The 21,937-nt window shown below is 49.6% G+C and overlaps 1 protein-coding gene across 8 annotated transcripts in view; it reads left to right on the forward strand.

The window, feature by feature from the left end:
* The window catches only part of SAMD4A (sterile alpha motif domain containing 4A), a 226,932-nt gene that overhangs the window by 200,240 nt on the left and 4,755 nt on the right, over positions 1-21,937 (forward strand). For 5 of the 8 annotated variants that reach the window (XM_024997782.2, XM_024997784.2, XM_059890600.1 and 2 more), the window contains 5 exons: positions 2,394-2,512; positions 7,104-7,305; positions 8,633-8,759; positions 16,757-16,840; positions 17,079-17,287. In XM_024997782.2, coding sequence (XP_024853550.1) covers positions 2,394-2,512; positions 7,104-7,305; positions 8,633-8,759; positions 16,757-16,840; positions 17,079-17,224 — 678 coding nt within the window. In that variant the 3' untranslated portion in view covers positions 17,225-17,287. Of the gene's footprint in view, positions 1-2,393; positions 2,513-7,103; positions 7,306-8,632; positions 8,760-16,756; positions 16,841-17,078; positions 17,288-21,937 lie in introns of those variants that run through there. The other 3 variants (XM_024997783.2, XM_015473194.3, NM_001206853.1) reach the window with 1 other exon arrangement.

Below are 21,937 nucleotides of genomic sequence, written 5' to 3' on the forward strand. Positions count from 1 at the left end.
CAGTAGAGTGCTATTTGCAGGCACGCACAGGAACCAGCTTTCAGAAATCACTCCTTGCCAGCCATAGTCTAGCTCCACTTCGAGCCTCCCAGCAGTGTCTTCCAGGACTGAGAACGGCCATACACTCAGCATTGCTAAGGGGCCCACTCCTATCTGCAGTCCCAATTACTGTGAGTCTGATGTCCTGGTGCTGAGTGGATGACCTGACCTCTCTGAGGGGGCATAAACATTTCCATCTTCTTGGGTGTTCTTTGTCACCGTGGGAAATGTCACATATGAACCAGTGTCCCTGGCAGCACTTTGAATGCACATCTGTAAAGTGACCCCTTTACTCCTTTGTCACTTGGAAGCTCAGGCTGGCTCCAGACCCACTCAATATTGTGGTTTGGAGACCTTGAAGTCTTTTGTTGGTGTTACAGGTGATGGTTGAATACCAAATGGGATAGACCTTCATGTGCCACCACCAAAGGGCTAGTCCATGCAGCCGAGAAACCTGGGGAGGGCGTCTGTGGGCAGTGGCACGTGCAGCACAAGGAAGAGCTAGGTGTGTTGTGAATATTCTAAGTGCCCTCCGTGTGTAAATTAATTTGAATCCTTATAGCATCCCTTTGATTAGGTATCACTGTCCTGAGTTAAAAGAGCTGAGTCTCAGGTGGAGGAACCTGCATAAAGGTGTGCAGAGATTTGAGCCCTGCCCATTTGCATCCAGAGCCTTCCACTGACCACTGAGCTGGACTCTGCTCCCCAGGTCATCTTGACCTGCGTGCCAGCATCTTGTGTCATTGCTCAACACTTGGCTGACTAAGCTAGTCAAAAGCAGAATCTACCCATCCCTTTATCAGTCTAGCAGAAATGCTTGCCTTTTGCAGTTTTTGGAGATACTCATGGACATTCACCTAGTATCATCAGCAAACGAGAGGGACCATAGAGGAGAGCCACAGCCTCACCTTTTAGCCCTGAGACCATTCACCGTGCACCTTAAGGGATATCAGCACCTTCTTCTCTAATGGGGCACTGAATGTCTGGTGGGGAAGCCCTCCTTGATGACTGTCCTCAATGGCATCTGGCCACGGTCACCTGGGAGGAAGGGGTTTGCAAGTTGTCAGTATCTTTTCCATAATATGATTCACGTCTTTTTGCTTTTGTTCACATAGCTGTCTTGTGTTCGGGTCCTTAAAGATTAAATGTCAGTAGAAGAACATTAAGCTGTCATTCTTTTCTCTCTGTTTAAGGAATCTGCTTCCTTTATGGGAAACAGGCATGTAGTTTATTATTACTCTGAGTAATCATTTACTGCTACTTAAAAAGTATTTATTTCATGCTTTATTGACAAAACTACTTGGGTATGGTATCTCCATCACTGTTATTGCTCATTAGTCAGATCTGGTGGACTTATGACAGCACATGGACCACAGTTCTACACACTTAACAGGGAGTTCCTATATCATGTGTGTGATCCTCACCAATCTAGAATATTACATGGCCATGACCTACCTGCAGCAGAATTCCCCGGCAATTGCTGCATACACAAACCCCCTAGACTCCTCTCGAGATCTATGAAACCAGGCTCTGGTGTGTGGGAGTTGATCGAAAATCTAGATTTTAACAGTCTCCTTGTGGGGATCCTAATATATCCTGAATTTGAGAGTCCCTACCTTGAGGACTTACAGCCCCGTGAAGTCCTTCCCTGGGCTGCGCTGAGTACACAGCTGTACACAGAAGGACACATGATATTGATGGGAGAGTGTTATGTACGGGGCAGTAGACGAAACCTCCCCAAACCAGAAAAGGCTTGAGAAGACATCAGATCTATCCATTTTCCTAAGCCTTAGACAAAATTTAGGTAATCGGTGCGCTAGGGTTGTGTAGCACATGGGGCTCATAACTGGAGATTTCTCAGCAGAGTCCTAACACGTACAGTGTATACTCTGTGTTCTGAAGCCCTGAAGACCACTCCAGGGTGAGCACAGACCATCAAAAAGATTGATTTTTGGAGTGGTTTAGCATTTCCATTGATTATGAAAATGCAGGGGGGCTGCAAAAGCCAGAGTAGTCAACAATCAATTTTGCAATTCATTATTGGTTAATAAATAGAGTCCAGAGTGGAGTCAGGGGAAAGAGGAAGGAGGGTAGGGATCTGCCAGAAATGCAACCGAAATCAAGGATTGCCAAAAGCTTAATGCATGTACCTTACCAGGCACCTCCAATGTCAAATAACTTGAATTTTCAGTACAGGAGGCTCTCAAATGAAATTGACTGCTGTTTGGATCAGGTTGGAAACAAGGTGAAGAAAAGGCAACCATAGGACTCCAATATTTCCCCTATTAATTGCATGTTTCTCCCTCTAATGCCAGGTTGCATCACCCATTAAAAAGTCCTGTTTGTTTTTGCAGGCATTTACAGAGACACAGAAAAAAAGATTGTTGTCATGGAAACAGCAGGTGCAGAAGCTCTTTCGGTCTTTCCCTCGGAAAACCCTTCTAGACATATCAGGATATCGACAGCAAAGAAAGTATGTTGGGATTTCAGTCTTTGTAATGCATGGTGGTTCCAGGACCTTACTGTCTGCATGGGTTCCAGGGTCAAGACTACACAGGGCATCATTCCTTATTTCTTAGAGTGTCCTCTGACAAGTTCAGACCACATTCTTTAAACAGGTGGGGTGGGGAAAAGGCTGTAGAGGGAAAGACTTCCCAGAGGAAGAGCTGAATGTGATCTTTGGCAATTCAATTTACATGGTCAAAATGATGTTATTAGTACAGATGGGCATGGAGTGGTGAGCGGGTACGATTTAATGAGTGCCAGCAAAACACTCGGTGGTTTATCCACAACAGGGGGCTCTGAAAGGACAAAAACAGGTTGTTCTCTCTGCACCTTAAGTGGTAGTGTAATTTTTTCTCCCTTCTTGCTGCAGACAAGCTAATTATAGTTGGTGGCAGGGTGAAGAGCCCAGTGCTCGTCTATTTTGGTCTGAGCTGCAATCTAAGAGTAGAGCAGAACCATTCTTGATTTTTCATAGCACTTCAGCATCTTGGATGCAGTTAAAAAAAGCCTCGTTGTACTTTACAACCCATTACTTTAATCTGGTTTTAAATTGAAGAATCCAGTTGCATATTAAAGGTGAATTATAGTGCCAATCTAGGGGAGGAATCATGAGGAGGGGTGGAGTGAACCATTGAACAATAACAGGGTGTCTTGGGGAGACAAGAGAATGATGGTGCCGACATGCTGGAAAATCAACATCCTTTTTTACTCTTTTCAACATGAGCATATAAATAATCATTTTTTCATTCGCACCTAGAAAGTTCTGAATTCATTTCTCAGTGCATATGTAGAAGTGTTGAGTGTGTTGTTGACTGTGTTGTTCAAATGTTTGGCATTTATTTGCATAAGTGTGCCTTGAAACATCACTGTTTCATAGTACCTCAGGGAGATAAGGCCAGTTGGAATTTGAGAAAAGTCTTCATTAAAAATTAATGTAAAAATTGAAGTGTTATCATATTCCAGCATATATAACACAGTTATTTATTAAACAAACATTTAGCATTTGCTTTGTGCCAAGTTAGGTATCCAAGCACTTAAGAATATTATTACATTTAATCCTTGCAACAACCATATGAGGTAGAAGGGGCTATTATTAACCCCAGTTTACAGGGGAGTTGGGAGGCATCCAGGATTTGGACCAGACAGGCCAATGCCAGCTCCAGAGTCGGTACTCTTAAGCGCTACGGATGCTGGGTCACTTTCCTGGTCTCCAGATGATGTACAGAAAAGCCAGATAAAACAACACTCTGTAGCCAGCTCCTTGGTCCCAAGCCTCCCTGGAGGGTTGGGCTGGACCACCAGTGCACCTTGAGGATTCCTGGGGCCCAAATGAAAGGCCAGGCCTGCTCCTTAGCCTTCTCCCCTGGGGCTACCCCTGCCCTAGACTCTCCCTCTTCTTGTAAGGGCAGCAATACCCACTAAGAAAGAGGAAGATCCACACCCCTCTTGCAAACCAGGTCCTTGGGAGACAAGTTCCAAGAGAAAGAAAGAATTCAGAAGTTGAAGATAAAGATAGAGCTTTCAAGCTCTTTGCTCCTCCTCCCCAAAATGCCATCTGCTCGTCTGTCTGCCCTGTTTTGTCCTTGGTCCTAATCTGAGTGTCTGGTAACCTTGATTTCTCTAGAGTGTTATTAACCAATGCTTGAATTGGGTTAACTCAAGATTTGCCCGATTAGGCCTCCTTATATTGATTAGAGTGAATTCAATCATTGATTATGGATGTTCAATTGGAAGTTGCTAAATTTCGAATTGTGGTGCTAGAGAAGATTCTTGAGAGTCCCTTGGACAGCAAAGAGCTCAAACCAGTCAATCCTAAAGGAAATCAACCCTGAATATTCACTGGAAGAACTGTTGCTGAAGCTGAAGCTCCAATACTTTGGTCAGCTGGTGTGAAGAGCCGACTCATTGAAAAAGACCCTAATGCTGGGAAAGATTGAGGGCAGGAGGAGAAGGAGTCAACAGAGGATGAGATGGTTAGATGGCATAACTCAGTGGACATGAGTTTGAGCAGGCTCTGGGATTTAGTGAAGGACAGGGAAGCCTCCCATGCTGCAGTTCATGGTTGCAAAGAGTCAGACATGACTGAACAACTCAACAACAACAAAAGTTCTAGGAAATAATTTGTTTTCATAAATATTACCTCTGGGATCTTGTTATGCTATTAATTTTCTTAAAAGACCTGTTTTTTCCCATAATACAGAGGTAACTGCAGCCCAGCCCTTCCTTGAACTATCACAAGTCCCAAATTAATTGGTTCTTATCAATGTTATTTTATCAGTCTTTTCATGCACTTCAAGGTAATGAAATCAGTTGGTTAGATTTAAGAAAGCAGAGAAAGATACAGATGAGCAGAGTAAGAGAATGAGAAATGAAAACTTTTGTCACTGTGTTCTCTCCAAAGAAAGAATGATTATTTCATTAAGCCTAGTGATCTTAAGTGACTTAAGCTTTCACTCTGGTTACCAGCAGTGGCAACCCTCAAAAAGTCTGACTTTATAGTAATCAGCTTAGGACCCCACAGTGAGACCCACTGTTATTAGAAAGACACCCTAACCAAATTCTCACCTCCACCCAGTCTATCCCCAAAATGTTAGCTCTACCAGCTCCATGAGTCCTAACTTTAGGAGTCCACGTTTTCTCCTGTGACTAAGTGTCCCATTACAGAAGCCTCTGCCTACATTATATTGCTTAAGAATATAGTCTTGCCTTCCTGGAAGCACAAATTATTTTAGCATCACTTGCTGACTGCTCTGTTTTGCATATGAAATAACTTTTAAAAAATCCAACCAAGAAGGAAAATGAGCAAAAAAGCTATCTGCACTAAATAAGGAAAAGTCTTAGCAGAATACTAAATCATCTACCAGGTGGCCAAAATTCTGACTCCAAAAACCAAAGGACTGGTTTTCGTAGTTAAAAAAACAAACAAACAAACAAACAAAAACAAGAAAACAGCCACTTGATCTTTGTCCCCACCTGCCACCTGTCCATTCTCCAAAGGAGGTCTCTCCCATCGCATGAAATTATTTCTCCTCCTCCTGGCCCAAATTTCCTCTTTCAAACCAAACATTTTAAACCTTAGTAAAAGAAGGAAGGAAGCTGAGAAATCTGAGAAAGAACGAGATAAAGAGACTTAGAACCCATGAGTATCCTCCTCATCTCATGGGGATGAGCCTGGACTGGAATCTGGTCCGAAAAGCCTAGAAGTGGTAAAACACAGACCAAAAGTCAGTGCTTATCAGCTCACTATGGAATTCTCTTCCCCCTCACCCCTCACCAGGAAATTTAGGAATTCTGAGGAAGAAACCCTTTCTGCGATGAGCCATGCTGATGATTTAGTTGCTCCACCCCACCACACACATAACACTCTCTTTCTCAGGAAATAACAGATTTGCAGTGCCCGCCTCCCGCCTCATAGGGTTAAACTACGTCAGCCCTCTCTTCCTGGAGTCTCCTCACAGGCTTGGTAGGAACCTCCCCTGTGTGGCTGCGAAAGCAAGTCTGTTCCATCTTGTGGCCGTTGGAGGTAAAGCATTTCGACTGAGACATCAGTGAATGACTAAAGCTGACTCTTCTTGGAAAGAATGTGCTGGTTCCTGAAGCCCTGCTGGCGGCTGTGCACCCTCCCAGAACTTGAGGCCTGCCGGAGAGGACGAGTTCTTCGGCGCTGAGGTCACCGGACCAATGGGATCGCGGTGTCTGAGCGTGAGGCCACGGGCCCCCAGCGTCCTCCCTGCGTGGACCCTAGAGAAGCATGGAACCTCCGGGTCTTTCTACAGGGAGGGCCCGAGGAGCAGGGAGCAGTCAGTGTCCTAGGTCCAGGGAGCTGGCAACCATCATCCTCTTCGTTCTCATATCCCTCCTGTGAATCTGGGAGTCAGAGCCCCAGACTTGGGGTCTGCTCTGCCATTTGGAGATCATGAGGGCAGAGACTGAGCCATTCTCTTGTTCGCCCTGCCTTTACTGCCAGGAGCTGTGCCATCCAGGCCTGGGACCTGCGGGATTGATGAGGACAGATGCCATCTCTTGTCCCAGGGAGCTTATGTCCTAGTGGGGCCCAGAGGCCACTCCTCCCGAGTCTGCTGCTCAGACCGACAGCAGACAAACCAACCGTGGTGTGCTGGAAGAGGCCTGGGTCCTGGTGCAGCCACTTTCTTGCCATGTGGCTTCTGGATGGGCACATGAGTTCTCAGAGCCTGTGACACAGTAGAAAGAAGGCTGAAGCCCACACTGGTTAACTTTCTGGGCTCATATTCCAGCACTGCCCCCTAATGGCTGTGTGACCTTTGAGACATTATTAAGCTCTGTATTTTACTTCTCCAACTGTAAAAGGAGTGCCTACTTCATAGGGTTGTCGTGAGGATTGAAGAATCAATGTGAAAGTCCCAGGGCACTTGATATTAGCTCTCAGTTCTTAGCTATGATTTTAATCATAAAGCCTTGATCCTCCCCGTAGGCCTCATAATGGTCAAAGTGTGAGCAGACCCCAAGGAGGCATCCCGGGGGCTGGGAAGGGCCGGGGGTTACTGATGACCTCTGTTTTTCTCTATTGACTCTCACAGCCGTGGCTTTGGGCAATCCAACTCCCTCCCGACAACCAGCTCAGTGGGTGGCGGCATGGGCAGGCGGAATCCACGCCAGTACCAGATCCCCTCCCGGAATGTCCCTTCCGCCCGCCTTGGCCTCTTGGGCACCAGCGGATTCGTCAGCTCTACCCAGCGCAATACCGCAGCCAACCCCACCATCATGAAGCAAGGAAGACAGGTCTGCCCCGCCCCCGGGAGGAGGGTGGGCCAGCCAAGCTCAGGGCCTGAGGCTCAGGACATCCTCCCAAATTACCCGAAGGCGAAGGGAGAAGCCCAAAGGGACTAGGTTGAAGACAGTTGCCCCTGTGCTTCAGAGGTTTGTTTGCAGTTTCTCTGGGAGATAAAGCAAGGCCATGGCGGCACCTGGCATCATGGGGATTTGTTCCAGGACCACTGTAAACCTGGGGGCTCTGCACATAGGGGCCATTAGGAAGAAATGCGAGACCTATTTCTTCTTTGCCTTGATCCTCAACCTGCCCTAGCAGATCCCAATGCCTTCCAGATTTGGCTTGCAGAGGAGCCTGAGCATCTAAGGAGCTTTCTTAGCATTTATATCTGAGGCAGATAACTCCTTTGACATGGTCCCAGCTGTGGTAGAAAACCCTACAGGGAAGGAAGGAGACTGAGAGAGGCTGTCAGTCAGTCAAGGCCACACTGCCCAGAGGTTCTCGCTGTGTGATTTAGAGCCAGCATCAGTCCCCTGGCTCGTCGTCTCAGGAGTCCCTCCCCCGCACTCGCACCCTCTGCCTCCCACATGTAGCCCCTGCGTTGTGGGGCTCTGTGGGTGGGGGCTGGGATTAGAGGGACGCCAAGTGAGTCTGAGGTTCTGGGTTTGTCATGAGAAACTAAAGGATGACAGCTTGGTTTTAAAAAACAGGAAACCGTTCCTGGCAAGACAGGCAGGATTCACTCCCCCGGGGAAGCAGCCCAGGGTAGGAGAAAACCCCAGTCTTGACCATTGTGGGAAGCCACCAGATGGATCCAGGAGGAAACCACCGCTAGGACACCCGCGTAATAACAAACACACAAGCTGAGTTGTGCCAGCTCATTGCCAGCTGAGAGGTTCTTTTTTCCTCCTTCTCCCTTTGTAGTAAATTGTAAGAACCTCAAAGAGAAAATCAAATGAGAGCCCTGAAATAGTTTGTGCTCTTCGTTGCAGACATTTATAGAACTCCCCCCATTTCCGAGAAAAGTGATAGGAAAAGCAGAGACAACAGAAGGGATAAAGAGAGTTTTAGAGCCAGCGAGGGAGATTGGTGTCCAGATTAAGCTGAGGCTTAGAGAAGAGCCTGGGGCTGAGGGGTAGTGTTGAATAAAATGAATGGAATCTAAAGCCCCTCTCTCTAAATAAGCAGACAGATCGCGCTGGCCTAGGAGCCCTTTCCCAGAAGTTAGCAGAGAGTTCTCCCAGGGTATCTGCCTCCTGGATTCTGGCTGATGGCCTGCTGTCATCCCTACCCCCAGGTGTCTGGACTAATGGGTTCTGCTTCTGTGTTTTTCCCTAGAACCTCTGGTTCGCCAACCCCGGGGGCAGCAATAGCATGCCAAGCCGCACCCACAGCTCTGTCCAAAGGACCCGCTCACTGCCTGTGCACACTTCACCACAGAATATGCTGATGTTCCAGCAGCCAGGTAGGGCCCAGCCCTCCATCCCTCGTTGTCCTGTCGGGGAGGCCAGGTCACCAAAATAGATGCCCCAGTGAACTCAAGCGGAAAGTGCTTAGCCTCGACTGCCACCTTGCATTCTTTTGAGCTTATAGAAGCCTTTCCTTTTTTAAACCATGCCTTGCCAGCATGAATAGCAGCCTATTGGCTGGGAGCCAGCACATGGAGCCCCAGAGTTGGTTGTGATCTGACACGGGGGTATTTTGGATCCTAGTCATATTTCTAGATTGATTAACCGAGAGACATCACTGGAGGGCTTCCAGGGGAAGTTGGGAGGGGTTCCATGTACAGTGTGTGTGTGTGTGTGTGTGTGTGTATGTGGTTGGTGTGTATGTACATAGGGGGATGAGTAGATAGACAGAGAAAGAGAAAACTCCATGGTGTTGATGCTGAGAGACCCACCCCTGGTTTGGGAGTGCTTTGCACACATGATTGCTGGTCCATCCATCTTCCCTTTACTTGGTTAAAGAGCAGCCTGGTGCGCCTCTTGTCAATTTCATCTTTGACCCTGCCTCCTCAAACGGAGTTGCCAGAATTACATTCAGGTGCCTGCACCTTTCCCTGTGCAGATAGTTGACTTCTTACACTTCATGAGTAATACAAAGCCCCACAAGCGATTATTGCATGATTTGTGCCTGGAAGAAGATCCTCGCCCTTTCTGGTAGATGCACTCTGTACAATGTCTTACAGGAGTTTGAGGGGAAATGTCACTGTGACCTGGGCATGGAAGCTTCTTGGAGGTGAACTTCAGGGAGCAGAGGGTGAAGAGATGGAGAGAGGAGGGTGGAGTTGCAAGTAGAAGGAGCTAAGAGAGCCAAACTGCAAGGTTACCAAGTCCTACAACGAGTTCCACAGTGGCTTGGTGGCGGGCTCAGGCTGAATGAAGTAGCAGTGTGTATCCCAAGGGAGCTGGAAAGGCTGCAGCTGATGGTGGGACCCTGAACCCAAGGCCAAGAAGCTTGGATCCCAGCTGCTCTCAGTGGGGAATTGATAAGAGCTTTTGAGCAGGGGGACAGGCCGGGATGAGCATAGAGGAATGAAGAGTGGGCAGGCTGGAGGGAAGGAGGTGAGGCCACCAAGGGGTGGGGAGGTGCCAGTGGCAGGAAGCCACCAAGGCTCAAGATAATGTCAGGAAAGAGAAGGACGTCGGCATGCTCCAGATGCTGATTTAAAGTTGCTTCTTGACTTCTAGAACTCTACCTATTTGCACACCTTTGTTTTAAAGCTCCTTTTCTTCCTTTTGATACTTGATATTTTTCTTCCCAGGAAGAAAATACTTGATAGAATTTGGGGGCTGTGAAGGCCTGATCCCAGGTCATTTAGTCCCAGCCTCTGCTTTCATGTAGAATTATGTATAATTTACTCCCAGTAAAAGAGACTTTGGAGACAAAGTGAGACTCTGGAGACTCTGGTCCCACCATCAGCTGCAGCCTTTCCAGCTCCCTTGGGATACACACTGCTACTTCATTCAGCCTGAGCCCACCACCAAGCCACTGCGGAACTCGTTGTGGGACTTGGTATCCTTGCAGTTTGGCTCTCTTAGGTCCCTCTACTTGCAACTCCACTCTCCTCTTTCCATCTCTTCACCCTGTGCTTCCTGAAGTTCACCTCCAAGAAGCTTCCATGCCCACCCAGGTCACAAAATCTGAAGACATCTTGGGCACAAGATCTTTCACCTTGAATGAATAGCTCACCCTGACCTCACCCCCAGGACTGCAGCCCAGCTACCCTGGCATAACCAACGACTCTCCTCTAATCCTGACACATTTGTAGCCTTTTACATTCTTTCCTACCTTTTTTTCCCTCTTTGTGGCTCTCTTCCAAGTCCTCCATCATCCTGTTTGTCCCTCATCTTAATTGGGCAGACCAAGCCCACTGGGAAGAGATGGGCCGTCTCTGGGAGAAGAACCATTTGGGTCTGTTGATACGAATCTTTCATTTGCACTTTGCTTCCCCTCTCTGTTACACAGCAGTGCTGAACAGTTGGCTTATGCTCAGGTCAGCTATGACCCTAAGATCGTTTCCACCCTCTTCCCATGAAGCCTCTTGTTCCCTTAGTTAAAGAAGCAAACACTACCGAACGGCTTGTAAGAGAAAGTGACTATCCCCCTGACCTCCCTTCCCAGCCCACAGTCCCACCTCCCAGAGGCAGCACTTAATAATTGATTTCAGTTTTCCTGGTAGTTCCCTGCACGTCTCTCAGTAATGGTGTTTACATGCTGCTGGACTCAGAGCTCTGGAACCCTTGGGTTATTGTTGTTGTTTTTATCAGCCTCTCCCCAAAGCATGACAAACCCATTTCCAGCAAGGCCCTGATGAACCACAGCATTTCTAGTAACCATGGCATGAGGACAGGGCTGCTGCATATTTCCTGATTGTAAATAAAAGTGGTGCAGCAATAAAGAACCTGCCTGCCAGTGCAAGAGACGCAGGAGACACGGCTTCAATCCCTGGGTCAGGAAGATCCCTTGAAGCAGGAAATGGCAACCCCGCTCCAGTATTCTTGCCTGGAAAATCCCATGGACAGAGGAGCCTGGTGAGCTACAGTTCGTGGATTCAACTGAGCACAGCAACAGCAGCAGCAGCAGGAGCCACTCCTAAGTCCTGCCCAGCACCCTTGGCCCATGTGAGGTGGCTCTTCCTGAGACATGACAGCGAAGGGTGAGGCAGGGCACTGCCGTGAAAGGAAAGGAGGCTGCAGAAATTTCCCTCCTCCGTGGGCACAGAATGTTCCTCCTCAGCCTTTGCATCTAGGACCTGGCGGTCAGGGGCTGGGACTAGACCACAGGCATCATATCAGGAAGGCAGAAAGCTTCCGTCTGTACACAAGCAGTACTACTAGTGAATGCATGATGGACCAGAGATGTGTGACCAGCCCAAAATTACTGAGAAAACTGTGCTGCCTTCCAACGTACTAATTGCATCCTGGCCATTGGATGTCTTCACAGCACTCATTTTGAACCATCTGGGCAAATCTTAAAGACTACAGTGCATTCCAAGGAAGTTTTGATTCTGTGAACTTAATCCCATCAAGATGATGGAATGTCTCCAAAGAATAAAAAAAGGCTGGGGTCTGGAACCAGCCTCAATATTGTATGACAACTCATGAGTCACCTTGCTTGAATCTTCAGGACGCTTCCTTCTTTCCTGGATCTACGGAATCTGTGGACCCCTTGGAGGCCAGGGTAGAGGTGATTCTTCACTTCACTCTGCTGTGGACAGATTTGAAATGTTTCCCAGGACAGGCCAGGAGAGCCATCAATAATCATGGCCCCTTGCTGGCCTCTGGGATGAGTAAGAAAGATGAAGCTGGTCCCCCTCAGAGTGAGGGCTGATACTATCACTAGAAGGGTGACGAGCTCACAACCAACATGGTGCCTGGCCAAGAGGGGTCATGTTCCTCCCAGAGGCAGGGTGTTTTCCCAACTGGAAAAATAGTTTGGAAACTGCTCACAGAAATGACATCATATCTTGGGAGCAGATCTTGCTGACCAGGGCTCTACCACTCTTGGGATCAGACAGTATCTCCGAGGAACTTGGGTGTGACACTAGGAGACCATGGAGGCTCTTCACCGCCTGGAGAGCCTGACAGGATGGGGCAGGGGGTCCAGAAGCTGAGGAGAAGCACCAGAAGGGTAGACTGAGCGGCCTCACCGAGCGCCTCGTCCTTCTCCTGCTCAAAGCCACGTGCAGACGACCTTTGGCACTAGACTGCCCAGATGTGAGGCACTGCCTTACATGGTGGCATTGCACGACGTGAGGTTACCTGCTCTCCATCACAAGCCTCCTTGTGCAGCAGCTCACGACTGAAATCCTGCCATTAGAATACCCGGGAGCACAGTGCACAGAGCTGTCATCATCCCTTTCCTTGTTAGTGTGAATGAGCTCCAGGTTCCTTCCAGAGAACTGCCTTTAGTGAGACCCGGGAAAGACAGAGATTCATCGCTATACTCGCTCCACAGAGGACAGAAGGCGCTGCCCCGCAGAGACAGAGGCCCAAACGGGGACCTGCCTGAAGCACCTGATCCACGCTGGCTCCTCCCCTTCCAGTGAGCCCGGCTCAGGGTGGGCAGATGATGGGCGGGGAGGCTGTCAGGTGCATCGCTGTCACCACCAAGACCCCAGCGGGGTCCGTGCCCCCCGCGTCTGACAGCCACATTCAGAAAGACCAATCAGGGTGAGATGAGGCAATAACATCTGGCACCATGTTCTCCTCGTCAGTTTTCATGAAAGCATGGGTCCTGGAGGATTTCCCCTGTGCTGAGTTCCACAGGTCTCTGAGTGAAGCCCCAGAGAAGCGCTGCATTCTCCACAGCAGACTCGGGATGCAGCTGGTACCCGTGTTTCTCCACCACCCGAGCAGGCGTGGGGTTCTCTTTTCCTTTCAGCACCTCTCTCCCCTTTTCTTCTTTGTTCCCACCTTGCCTTCATCTTCCTTACTCCTTTCATCACAGTCAGCCAGCTCCCACTTCTGTATTCTCTGTCCCTCCTCAACAGACTGACTTTCTTGACTTCTCGACTTCGAGCAGTGCCGCTCCTCACTTTACTAGACTCGCAGCCCTCCTGGTTACTCGGCAGAGTGGCTCCAGCTGTAGTTGGCAAAGTGAGATTCTCAAGGTTTCTCCAAGAGTGCCCCGACCTGTTTCTAAAAGTCCTGAAGACACTGGCCTCTTTACCTCAGCCTCAGGGACTCAGAGAGCGCAGCAGAAGGGCATGTCGGGTGCCACAGTTGTGAACCTCAGCTGCCACGGCTGCTTCTGTCAAAGAGGAGCCATGTGGAGGTCCCTGGGGGACCTGCAGCAGCACCTTGCTCAGGTTGGGCGCTGCTTCCAGAGTCCTCTTGACCCTGGGCCTGAGCAGCAGTCCATGTTTTTGTAGGACTTCTAAAAAGGCAAAGTTAAAAGTCCCCCTTCAGCCTCGACTCTGGGCATCCTAGAACTGGGGGTCCTCAAATACACACCCTAATGTGTACACAAATACACATCCTGGAATGGTCTGGTGGAGAGGGGAAGAATCTCTCATTCTCAGAGATGCCATCTGAGCTAAGGAAGCAGGCCTGCTAGGGCAGTAACACAGAGGGCTCCGAGTCTGTTTGTCCTCCTGAAGACTCAAAACTACATCTGTCTGATCCCTTGCTGCTGTGGGGGCCGGGATAAACATGATGAGCCCCTAGGGTGAGCAGGAACCAGGACAAGATTTGGCCTGTAGTTCATGTGGATCTGTGGGCAGGAGTTGCCCAGATACTTAGCCAGGGCTTTGAGAGTGCTGCCCACTAAGCCAATCATGGCTGAGGGCTTCCAGCCTGAGATAGAAGCTGCTTTTCATCCGGCTGGTCTCCCTCTGTCTCATATATGCGGGGAGGTGCCTCGGATCTGTTTTTATCAAGTACACAATTAAAAAGTCACACTTAGGAAACTCTGTTGTGCGAACATACAGGCTTCTCCCAAGACTTAGAATTTTTCAGAGCCACTTCAAGATTGGTGGGGGTCATGACTCTGCCCATGTCCCCGAAGGAAGATCTGGAGGATTAAATGCAAGCATGCCAACTTTCAACCTAAAAGAGCAGCCACGAAGGTTTGGAGATTCTGGAGCAGAGAGCCCCACATTTCTCAGCCCCTTGTTTTTGGAACACGCAATCCAAGGCTTGGAAAATGGCATTTTGCTGCGTGTTGGCAAGAAATCCTGCAGCTGAAACACTTCTCTCCAAATGTCGAGCATCTTTATTTATCCAAATCTCTCCACAGTGTTTGTTTAAAGGGGAGTGCTAGAGAGTAAACTTAATTTTACAATGAGCATATGGATGGCTATAATTGCTAAGGGTTTTTTTTTTAATCTATTTGCTAACTGGCTATATATATAATTGTGTTTCTATTTTATAGATTTCACACCCTGAAGGCTGCTAATTTTTGCATGCATATGATTTTCACATGAATGGATGAAAATACTAAAATACTTTTCCCTGGATTGTCTAATTGCCCCAACCCTACTCTGAGAGCAGGGGTGGGTGGGGCCAGGGAGACCCGTTCTCCATGGCTCCCAGCTTCCCTGGAAGCCCAGCCATCCTCTGTTTGCTCATGAATTGGCAGAGCTGTCTTTCAAACCCATGGATGCTGGAACTCATGTCAGAAAGAACTCTATCTGCTCTCCAGTGATCCATTTTGCCAACCTTCTCGTTGAGAATTTTAAATAACAGAAACAACATCTGCCTCTGAATTAGCTGGTAATGGGGAACATAGATCGCAGAGGAGACCTAAATGTATAGCTCATCCAGGAAAACAAATACTTTGGTTTAGCCATTGGTTTCAACTTCCTCTCCCACCAAACCACCAACCTCATTTTTCATTCCTTCTCCCGCTCTGGCCCCAAGCGCCCCCTAGTGGAGATTCTTAGAAGCCAGGAAGAGGCCTGCAGTCGGGGCCTCAGGATTCTTTCCCCACTTTACAGGCAGAAGAGCCTAGGCCCAAAGGAAGGGAACAACTTCTCAGGGTCACACGGGAAGGCAGCAGCATGCTGACACTTCCCAGGCACTCAGAACACATCCCACGGCGGGGGTTTTTCTGCCCTTCCCCATGGAATTTCACAATTTTGTCTGAGTTTCACAATAGCTGTCAGTTTCCTTCTATTTCTTGCTCCATCTTTTTCATCACTCAGTAGACATGTATAAGGTGTGCAGAAGGCCATGGCTGGGTATCGTGGTAGAGTCAGAGAAATCTGTGAGCATCATAATGACAATGGTGGAAGTGTCTGCAAGGTGCTTCCAAACTAGTCAAGGATGTTCAAGACCTCCGCAAGGTGGGGACGATGGGGGCAGTGCTGGTGATGAGCCCCAGCAGGACAGAGGAGGTACCCGGGCTGCCCCTCCCTCGGAGCAGGAGAGTCCAGAGCCTGGAGGGGTGAAGAGGGTCCAGACGATAGAGCTGGCTCTGTGGTTAAGATGCACAATATTGTCCTGGGCAGCGGAAACACTTGCTTCAAAGTGCTTGGAGACCAAGAGCATTGACAAGCACTGGCAGACGTGTGGTGTGCGGGAGAACACTGGCTCTGGAGTCAGACCCCTGTGGGTTCCTGTCCCAGCCAGTGTCAGGCGGCTAGCCTTGATATGTCACTTAGCCTCTGGGAGGCCCACTTGAGAACTGGACACCCAGCAGAGTGTTGGACTCAGAAGAGGTTCCCACCAAGCTATGGTTTTCCTTTCCTGTGCTTCATAATGAAGCAGAAATGCACCAGGCCCAGTTCTGGGCACAGGGAGCTGAGCCAGGTCCCGCTCCAGTGAAGCAAACACTCAGCTGGGAGGAGGCCACAAATACACACATAATATGTCAGGTGTCGGTGACGGTGACGAAGAAAAAATGGAGCAAAAGGATGGGGTGGAAAAATTCTGTTCACTGCAATGAACAGAAAGTCCTTTCCAAGGAGACAGTAGAGCCAGAGACGTGACAACAGGCAGAGAGTGAGCTATGGGATCTTCAGGGGACCAGCATTCTGGGCAAAGGAAATAGCAGTGCAAAGGCCCTGGGGTAGAAGAGGGTCTGGGAGGAGGGAGTGAAGGAAGGGGATGCTGTATGAAGGCAGGGAGGTGACAAGGGCCAGGTCTGCAGGGCCTTGCAGGCTGTAGGAAGGGCTTGGCTTTTACCCCAGTGAGAAGCTGCTGGAGGGGTCTGAGCAGAGGCTGGCAGACTGTGACTGTGACAGCTATATTTAGCCACCGGTTTTCATCCAGCTGCAGTGGGCTCAGGGTGTCTAACAGACTGAGAGGTCAGTTGAACCCAAGTGCAGCACACTCTCCATGGCAATCTTGGCAGTCCCCCCAAGTCCATGCAGGGAGGCAGCCCTGGAAGTCCCCCCAAGTCCTTGCAGGGAGTCTCACCAAACCCTCACCCTGAAGGTGGAGCCAGCGGCACTGTGCATACTTTCTCCTTGTTGTCAGAGCCCCTGTCACCAATGTAACCCTTTGTCCCCTGCAGAATTCCAGCTTCCGGTGACTGAACCTGACATCAACAACAGGCTGGAGTCCTTGTGCCTCAGTATGACCGAGCACGCCCTGGGAGGTGAGCGCGTCCTCCTGGCATGGCATGGCACACCTGGGAGAACCACTGGGCATGAGGATACAGGGCGGGGGAGGCAGGGGACAGGGGGAGAGAGGCCATGGGGGGCTGTTGGACCCTTGTCAAGCCACACCATCCACAGCACACGACGCCACGCGCAGCGAGCCCCAGCACCCTGCTCCTGCTCCTCCTCTGGGGGTGACTCAGGGCCCTGGAGAGCACGCTGTTCCTCTTTCCCCAGAGGCCCCACCCCCCAGGGCACACTGGAGTCCCAGCCCCGTGGTTGTCCCAGCCAAATGCGGGCACTGGAGGAGTCAGGAACACAAGACGTGGCTTTTAGTGGAAACATCCCCCCACAGCATTGGATTCTTTCCTTCTCGGCACTAGATCCCCCAGTCTGGTCCAAGCATATCCCAACGTGCTCTAAAAATAGAATTTCTGAAACCAAAATCCCTGCCTGTTTTTATACCTCCCTGTTCCAAATGGCTTCCACGACGCCCAGGGCCCGGAGGCGTCCTTCTCGGTCTGACAGGGACAGTCTAGTTGGATGCGTCCATGCTGTGCGGGGCTGCAGCCCCAGAGGAGCTCCCAGAGGCGGCTGGGCCATCCCACCATGAGTTTGGCCTGCAGCCCTGCGTCATTACAGCAGCCCTGGAGGCCTTCAGTGCCCTCCTGGTACTAAACGGGTGCCTTTCTCTGGCTGGACTCGCTGCCAGCCCCGGGGCTGTTTGGCAGGCAGAGGAGAGATGTCCGCCCCTTCCTGCCAACCTCCGGGGAGGCTGTGAGTCACGGCAATCCAGAGAGGCCTCCTGTGACCCTTCCCGACAGCCCTCTCCAGGCTGGACTGCTCACCCACCCCCGAGATGGGCACACGAAGAGCCATGCCGTGTGCCAGCCGGCAGCGGTGCAGAGAAAGGCTGTCGTCGGCCACTGCTCCAGAGAGCTTTGTCCTCCTGACCAGGGGTGTTTAGACTTTTAGTCTCTGCAAACGCAGTCTTATCCTGAGACCAAATATGAGGCAGATAAATGCTCTGTGTGGAGCAGAGTACAGACTAGGACTGCACCCTCCTGATCTCACCTGTGCAAGACTCTCCGAAGCCCGGAGAGAGCCTCTGCTCAGAACCAGAAGGGAGCTAGCTGAAGGCCTCCCAGGGCTTCTGACCAGATGGATGGTGGGGTACACGGCTCCTTCTGTGACCCCTCCCTCCGGGGGTTCCAGGGAACCCCACTGGCAAGCACCACACTCTCCCTTGGCCATTCAGTTCAGATCCTAGAAGCTCTGCCGCCTCACTGGTTCACTCCTGGTACCTCTGGGGGAGGTGCCACCAGCTCCTGTTCTCCAGGTAACCAGGGAGACTGGTCAACATTCTGACAGCCCCTGAGGCGTGATGGGACACAACCCAGAGGTCCATCCGCAGATGAACATGGATGGACAAGATTCACCGTAGCCACACACAGGAGTGTCATTCAGCCTTGACGCATGAAGTGCTGTTCCATGGCTGAACCGGCACAGCGTTATGCTAATCGGTGAAAAAGCCAGATACAAAGGCCACACAGCGTATGATTCACTTTATGCAAAGTGTTCAGAGTAGGCAAACCTACAGAGACCGAAAGTAGATCAGTGGCTGCCAGGGTTTGGAGGGAGGTGGGAATGGAGAATGGCTGCTGACAGGTCCCAGATTTCTTTAGGGGGGTGACAAAAATATTCTGGAATTAGATGGTGGTGATGGTCGCACAGCTCTCCTCAAAACCACTGAACTGTATGCTTGCAAAGGGTGAAATGTGTGGTAAGAAAATTATATCTCAATTTTGTCCTAAAGGGAAGGCCTCCAGACCTGAGACTTCAGGCCAAACTCGGCCCCATCGCAGGCACCCAGGTGCCCTCTCACCTGACACCTGACTGGGGCCGGCGTAGGGGGGACTCTGCTCAGTCCTACGTTGCCTGTGGGAGTCAGCAAGAACTGGCCACTCCCCCAGGGCTTGATAGAGCTCAAATAATTGGCACCTCAGAAGCTCTCATCAATCTGCTAAGTACTAACATCGTCATCATTAGTAGCAAGAATGCCAAATACTCCTTCTTAAAAGGAGGTTTTCATTGAAAAGACTTAATTTTTTAGCCTGTTCTTTTATTTTTACAGGGAACCTCTGTGAACTGGTTTTTGTTTTGTTTTGTTTTTGCTAATGTTTAATCTCCTAAGCCTTTTTATTGCTGTGTTTTTTTCTCAATAATCCTTTCTGGGGGGGAGCCTTATAAGCAGTTTCCTGAGCAGTGGGTGCAAATTAGCTTCAGGATGGCCTGGTTAGGTGCAGCGGCAGTGTGCCTTCCTCCTCTGACAGCACCTTCCTGCCGGCCGACCCCTGCCAGGCGCCAGGGGAGATGACCTTGCTGGGGACAGAATTTCTGCCAGTGAATGAAGTCATCTTACAGGAGGACAGATGACTAGGGAGAGGAAAGCAGAGTAGTAAAATATGCTCCTCTGCGTGCATCTCATGGAAAGAGCAGAGAGGTATCCAAGTTTCTGGGACACCACATCCCAGGATGGCTATTCTAAGACTGTTGGGCCCATCCTTTCATGACGACATCTCTGCTCCCTGTCTCCTCCAATAACTGCTGCTCTCTCAGTGTGGGTCTAAGCTACTTTTCTCTGGCCTTCTCTACCCATCCCTTCTTTTCCCTGCCATGCTCCTCCGATAGAAGCTGTGAGGAAGCCTGGGATGGGAGGGGGTTGCCTTTGCCATCTTGATTTGTGAGTCTTTAAGGCTTTCACCTGGCTCTATATGGCTTTCTTCCGACTGGTAGCCCCAGGTATTCAGGAGGACTCAGTGCCAGACCTGGCCATTGTCCTCCTCCCGCAGAGGGGTCATATGGGCAGGAATGTCCACGGCCTCAAAAACGAGGCTCCGTCCAGCAGAATGCAGTCCTTAGTGAATCAAACCATTAGGAGGAACGCCTGGTCCACCTTCTGATGTTCTGCGGTTCATGCATCACCTGATCACCTTGTCATTCCTTCTCACCTTCTCTCCTCACTTCTTCTTAGGACTTAAAACCCCACTTACAGTGGGGGATATGGAGACATTGTACAAATCGGGAAAAGGCTCCACTTCCTCAAGACACTGTTCCATCTTTTGTTTGAAGTTCACCATAATGATTATAAAACCGATGATGACTGCATGTGAATGGTGCCCCTTTGAGTTGTGCAGTGCGTGACTTGCACCACTGTGAATGCTGAGTCTGCACTTAACCGATTGGTTGTTTCCCTGCAGTTGAATACCAACCATCACCCTTGGAGGGTGAGGTACAGGGACAGAACTCCATCAAAATGCAACTTGAGGCTGGATTAGTTGGGATTTCCTTGTTTCCAGATCTTTACTTTGACAACCATGAAAGGCTGGCATTAATGAGTGGATGAGTGAGGCCCAGCAAGATTGTGCACTGCACTTCTACAGATGAGGGAGTGGCCTCTACACCCTTACCTCACCCACACACGTGTGTGCACACATACACACACTCACTGTTCTCCCACTACTAGTTACCACTGCAGAGCCAGCACTCAAGAGGCTAAGAACTGATATGCACAGAAGGTGGGAAGAGGTGATTAGTGCACACCTGGGGACCTCTAGGCTCGATCATCTTAAAGTACAGATGCTCACAGGGCCATCTGCTTCCCTTGTTTAAAATCTCTCAAAAAATCATATAGAACTTAATACACACACACACACACAAAGTACAAGTAAAACTGAGGAAATCTGTGAGATGGGTAGATTACATCAACATCAGTATCTTGGTGGTAATATAATTTTGAAAAATGTTACCTTAGGGGCAAACCCAGAAACAGGGTGCTGTTTCTTGTGTGGACCTACAGTCATCTCATTAAAAATATGAATTAAAGAAACATTTCTCCTCCCAAGTCCCTGATAGCAAGATGCAATTCTGGCACCACCCATGAGGAAGTCAGAAGACCCTGCAGTGAGCTCAGGGCTCCTCCATATCACTTAGGTCCTGCAGTTTTCCCTGAACACTCAGCCGCACCCTCTCTACCTGAGCTCTGCCTGTTGCATATAGATGCACCTCTGCTAGACGGGGCTTATGATGCAGAGGTTTAGACCAGGACACATCTACTGACATGTGGACATCAGCAAAACTAGGGAGGCATACTGCATCCCATCCTAGCTTTCAGTTAGTGGTCAATTGAACTTAATCATTTCTACCTGCTATGACTAATCCATGCCTCTTTCTGCTCACTGGAGAAACTCTAGCGTGGACCATTGTAGGGACCTCTTAACTGATCCTCCCGCCACCAGCCATGCCAGAGAAGCCATTCTGAAGTCAAATCTGGTTACTACTCTACCATTTATAAATCCCCAGCTGCCTATGTCCAAGCTCCTGTTCACAATACATGAGATTGTTCCGGTCTGATTCTGAGGACCCTCCCATAGTCCCATATGAAAAGGAGTCGGGTAGCCATTGGCTCCCTCTGTGGCCTTGCTCACTCGTGGCCTCTCCTCTCTGCCAGGCATGCTCCCCACTTTATCCGTTCCGCTGATTCTCTATAACCAGACATGACATATACCAGGTGGCCTCAGCACTCTCATATATCCATTGGATCTTTCAGTTCCGGGTGCAAAAAAAATCTCACCAGTGTCTCTACCTTAGATTAGATTATTGAGACAGAGAACCTGGATCGATCTGGATCAGTTTGGGTCAGACAGATCCCCCTGGTCTGCTCAGTTGTGATGGGTCAGAATTACCTCCACCTCAGGCCAGATCTTTCTCTGTGAAGCCACTCTTGACCTCCAAGGGCCACTTAAACACTCCTTCCTCCGTGTTCCTGCTGTGTCTGGTACATACTCCATCAGAGCCCCTATCCCTCATATGTCTCTGTCAATTTACATGTCTGTGTCCCATCCAGGATATATATACTTGGACTAAAGGGTGAAGATTAGGTCTTTCCAGCTTGGTTCCCAGGCTCTGTATTGCTCCTGGCAAAAATAGCTATTTTGAGTGGGTGAGTGTGTGAAGAATGAGCGAATGGACAGGTGGATGAATTTAACCTTTATCTGTCCTCAGAGACTGGGAGGTCCAACATGCATGATGCTGGA

The sequence above is a fragment of the Bos taurus genome, chromosome 10, assembly GCF_002263795.3.
Source record: "Bos taurus isolate L1 Dominette 01449 registration number 42190680 breed Hereford chromosome 10, ARS-UCD2.0, whole genome shotgun sequence".
Taxonomy (NCBI): domain Eukaryota; kingdom Metazoa; phylum Chordata; class Mammalia; order Artiodactyla; family Bovidae; genus Bos; species Bos taurus.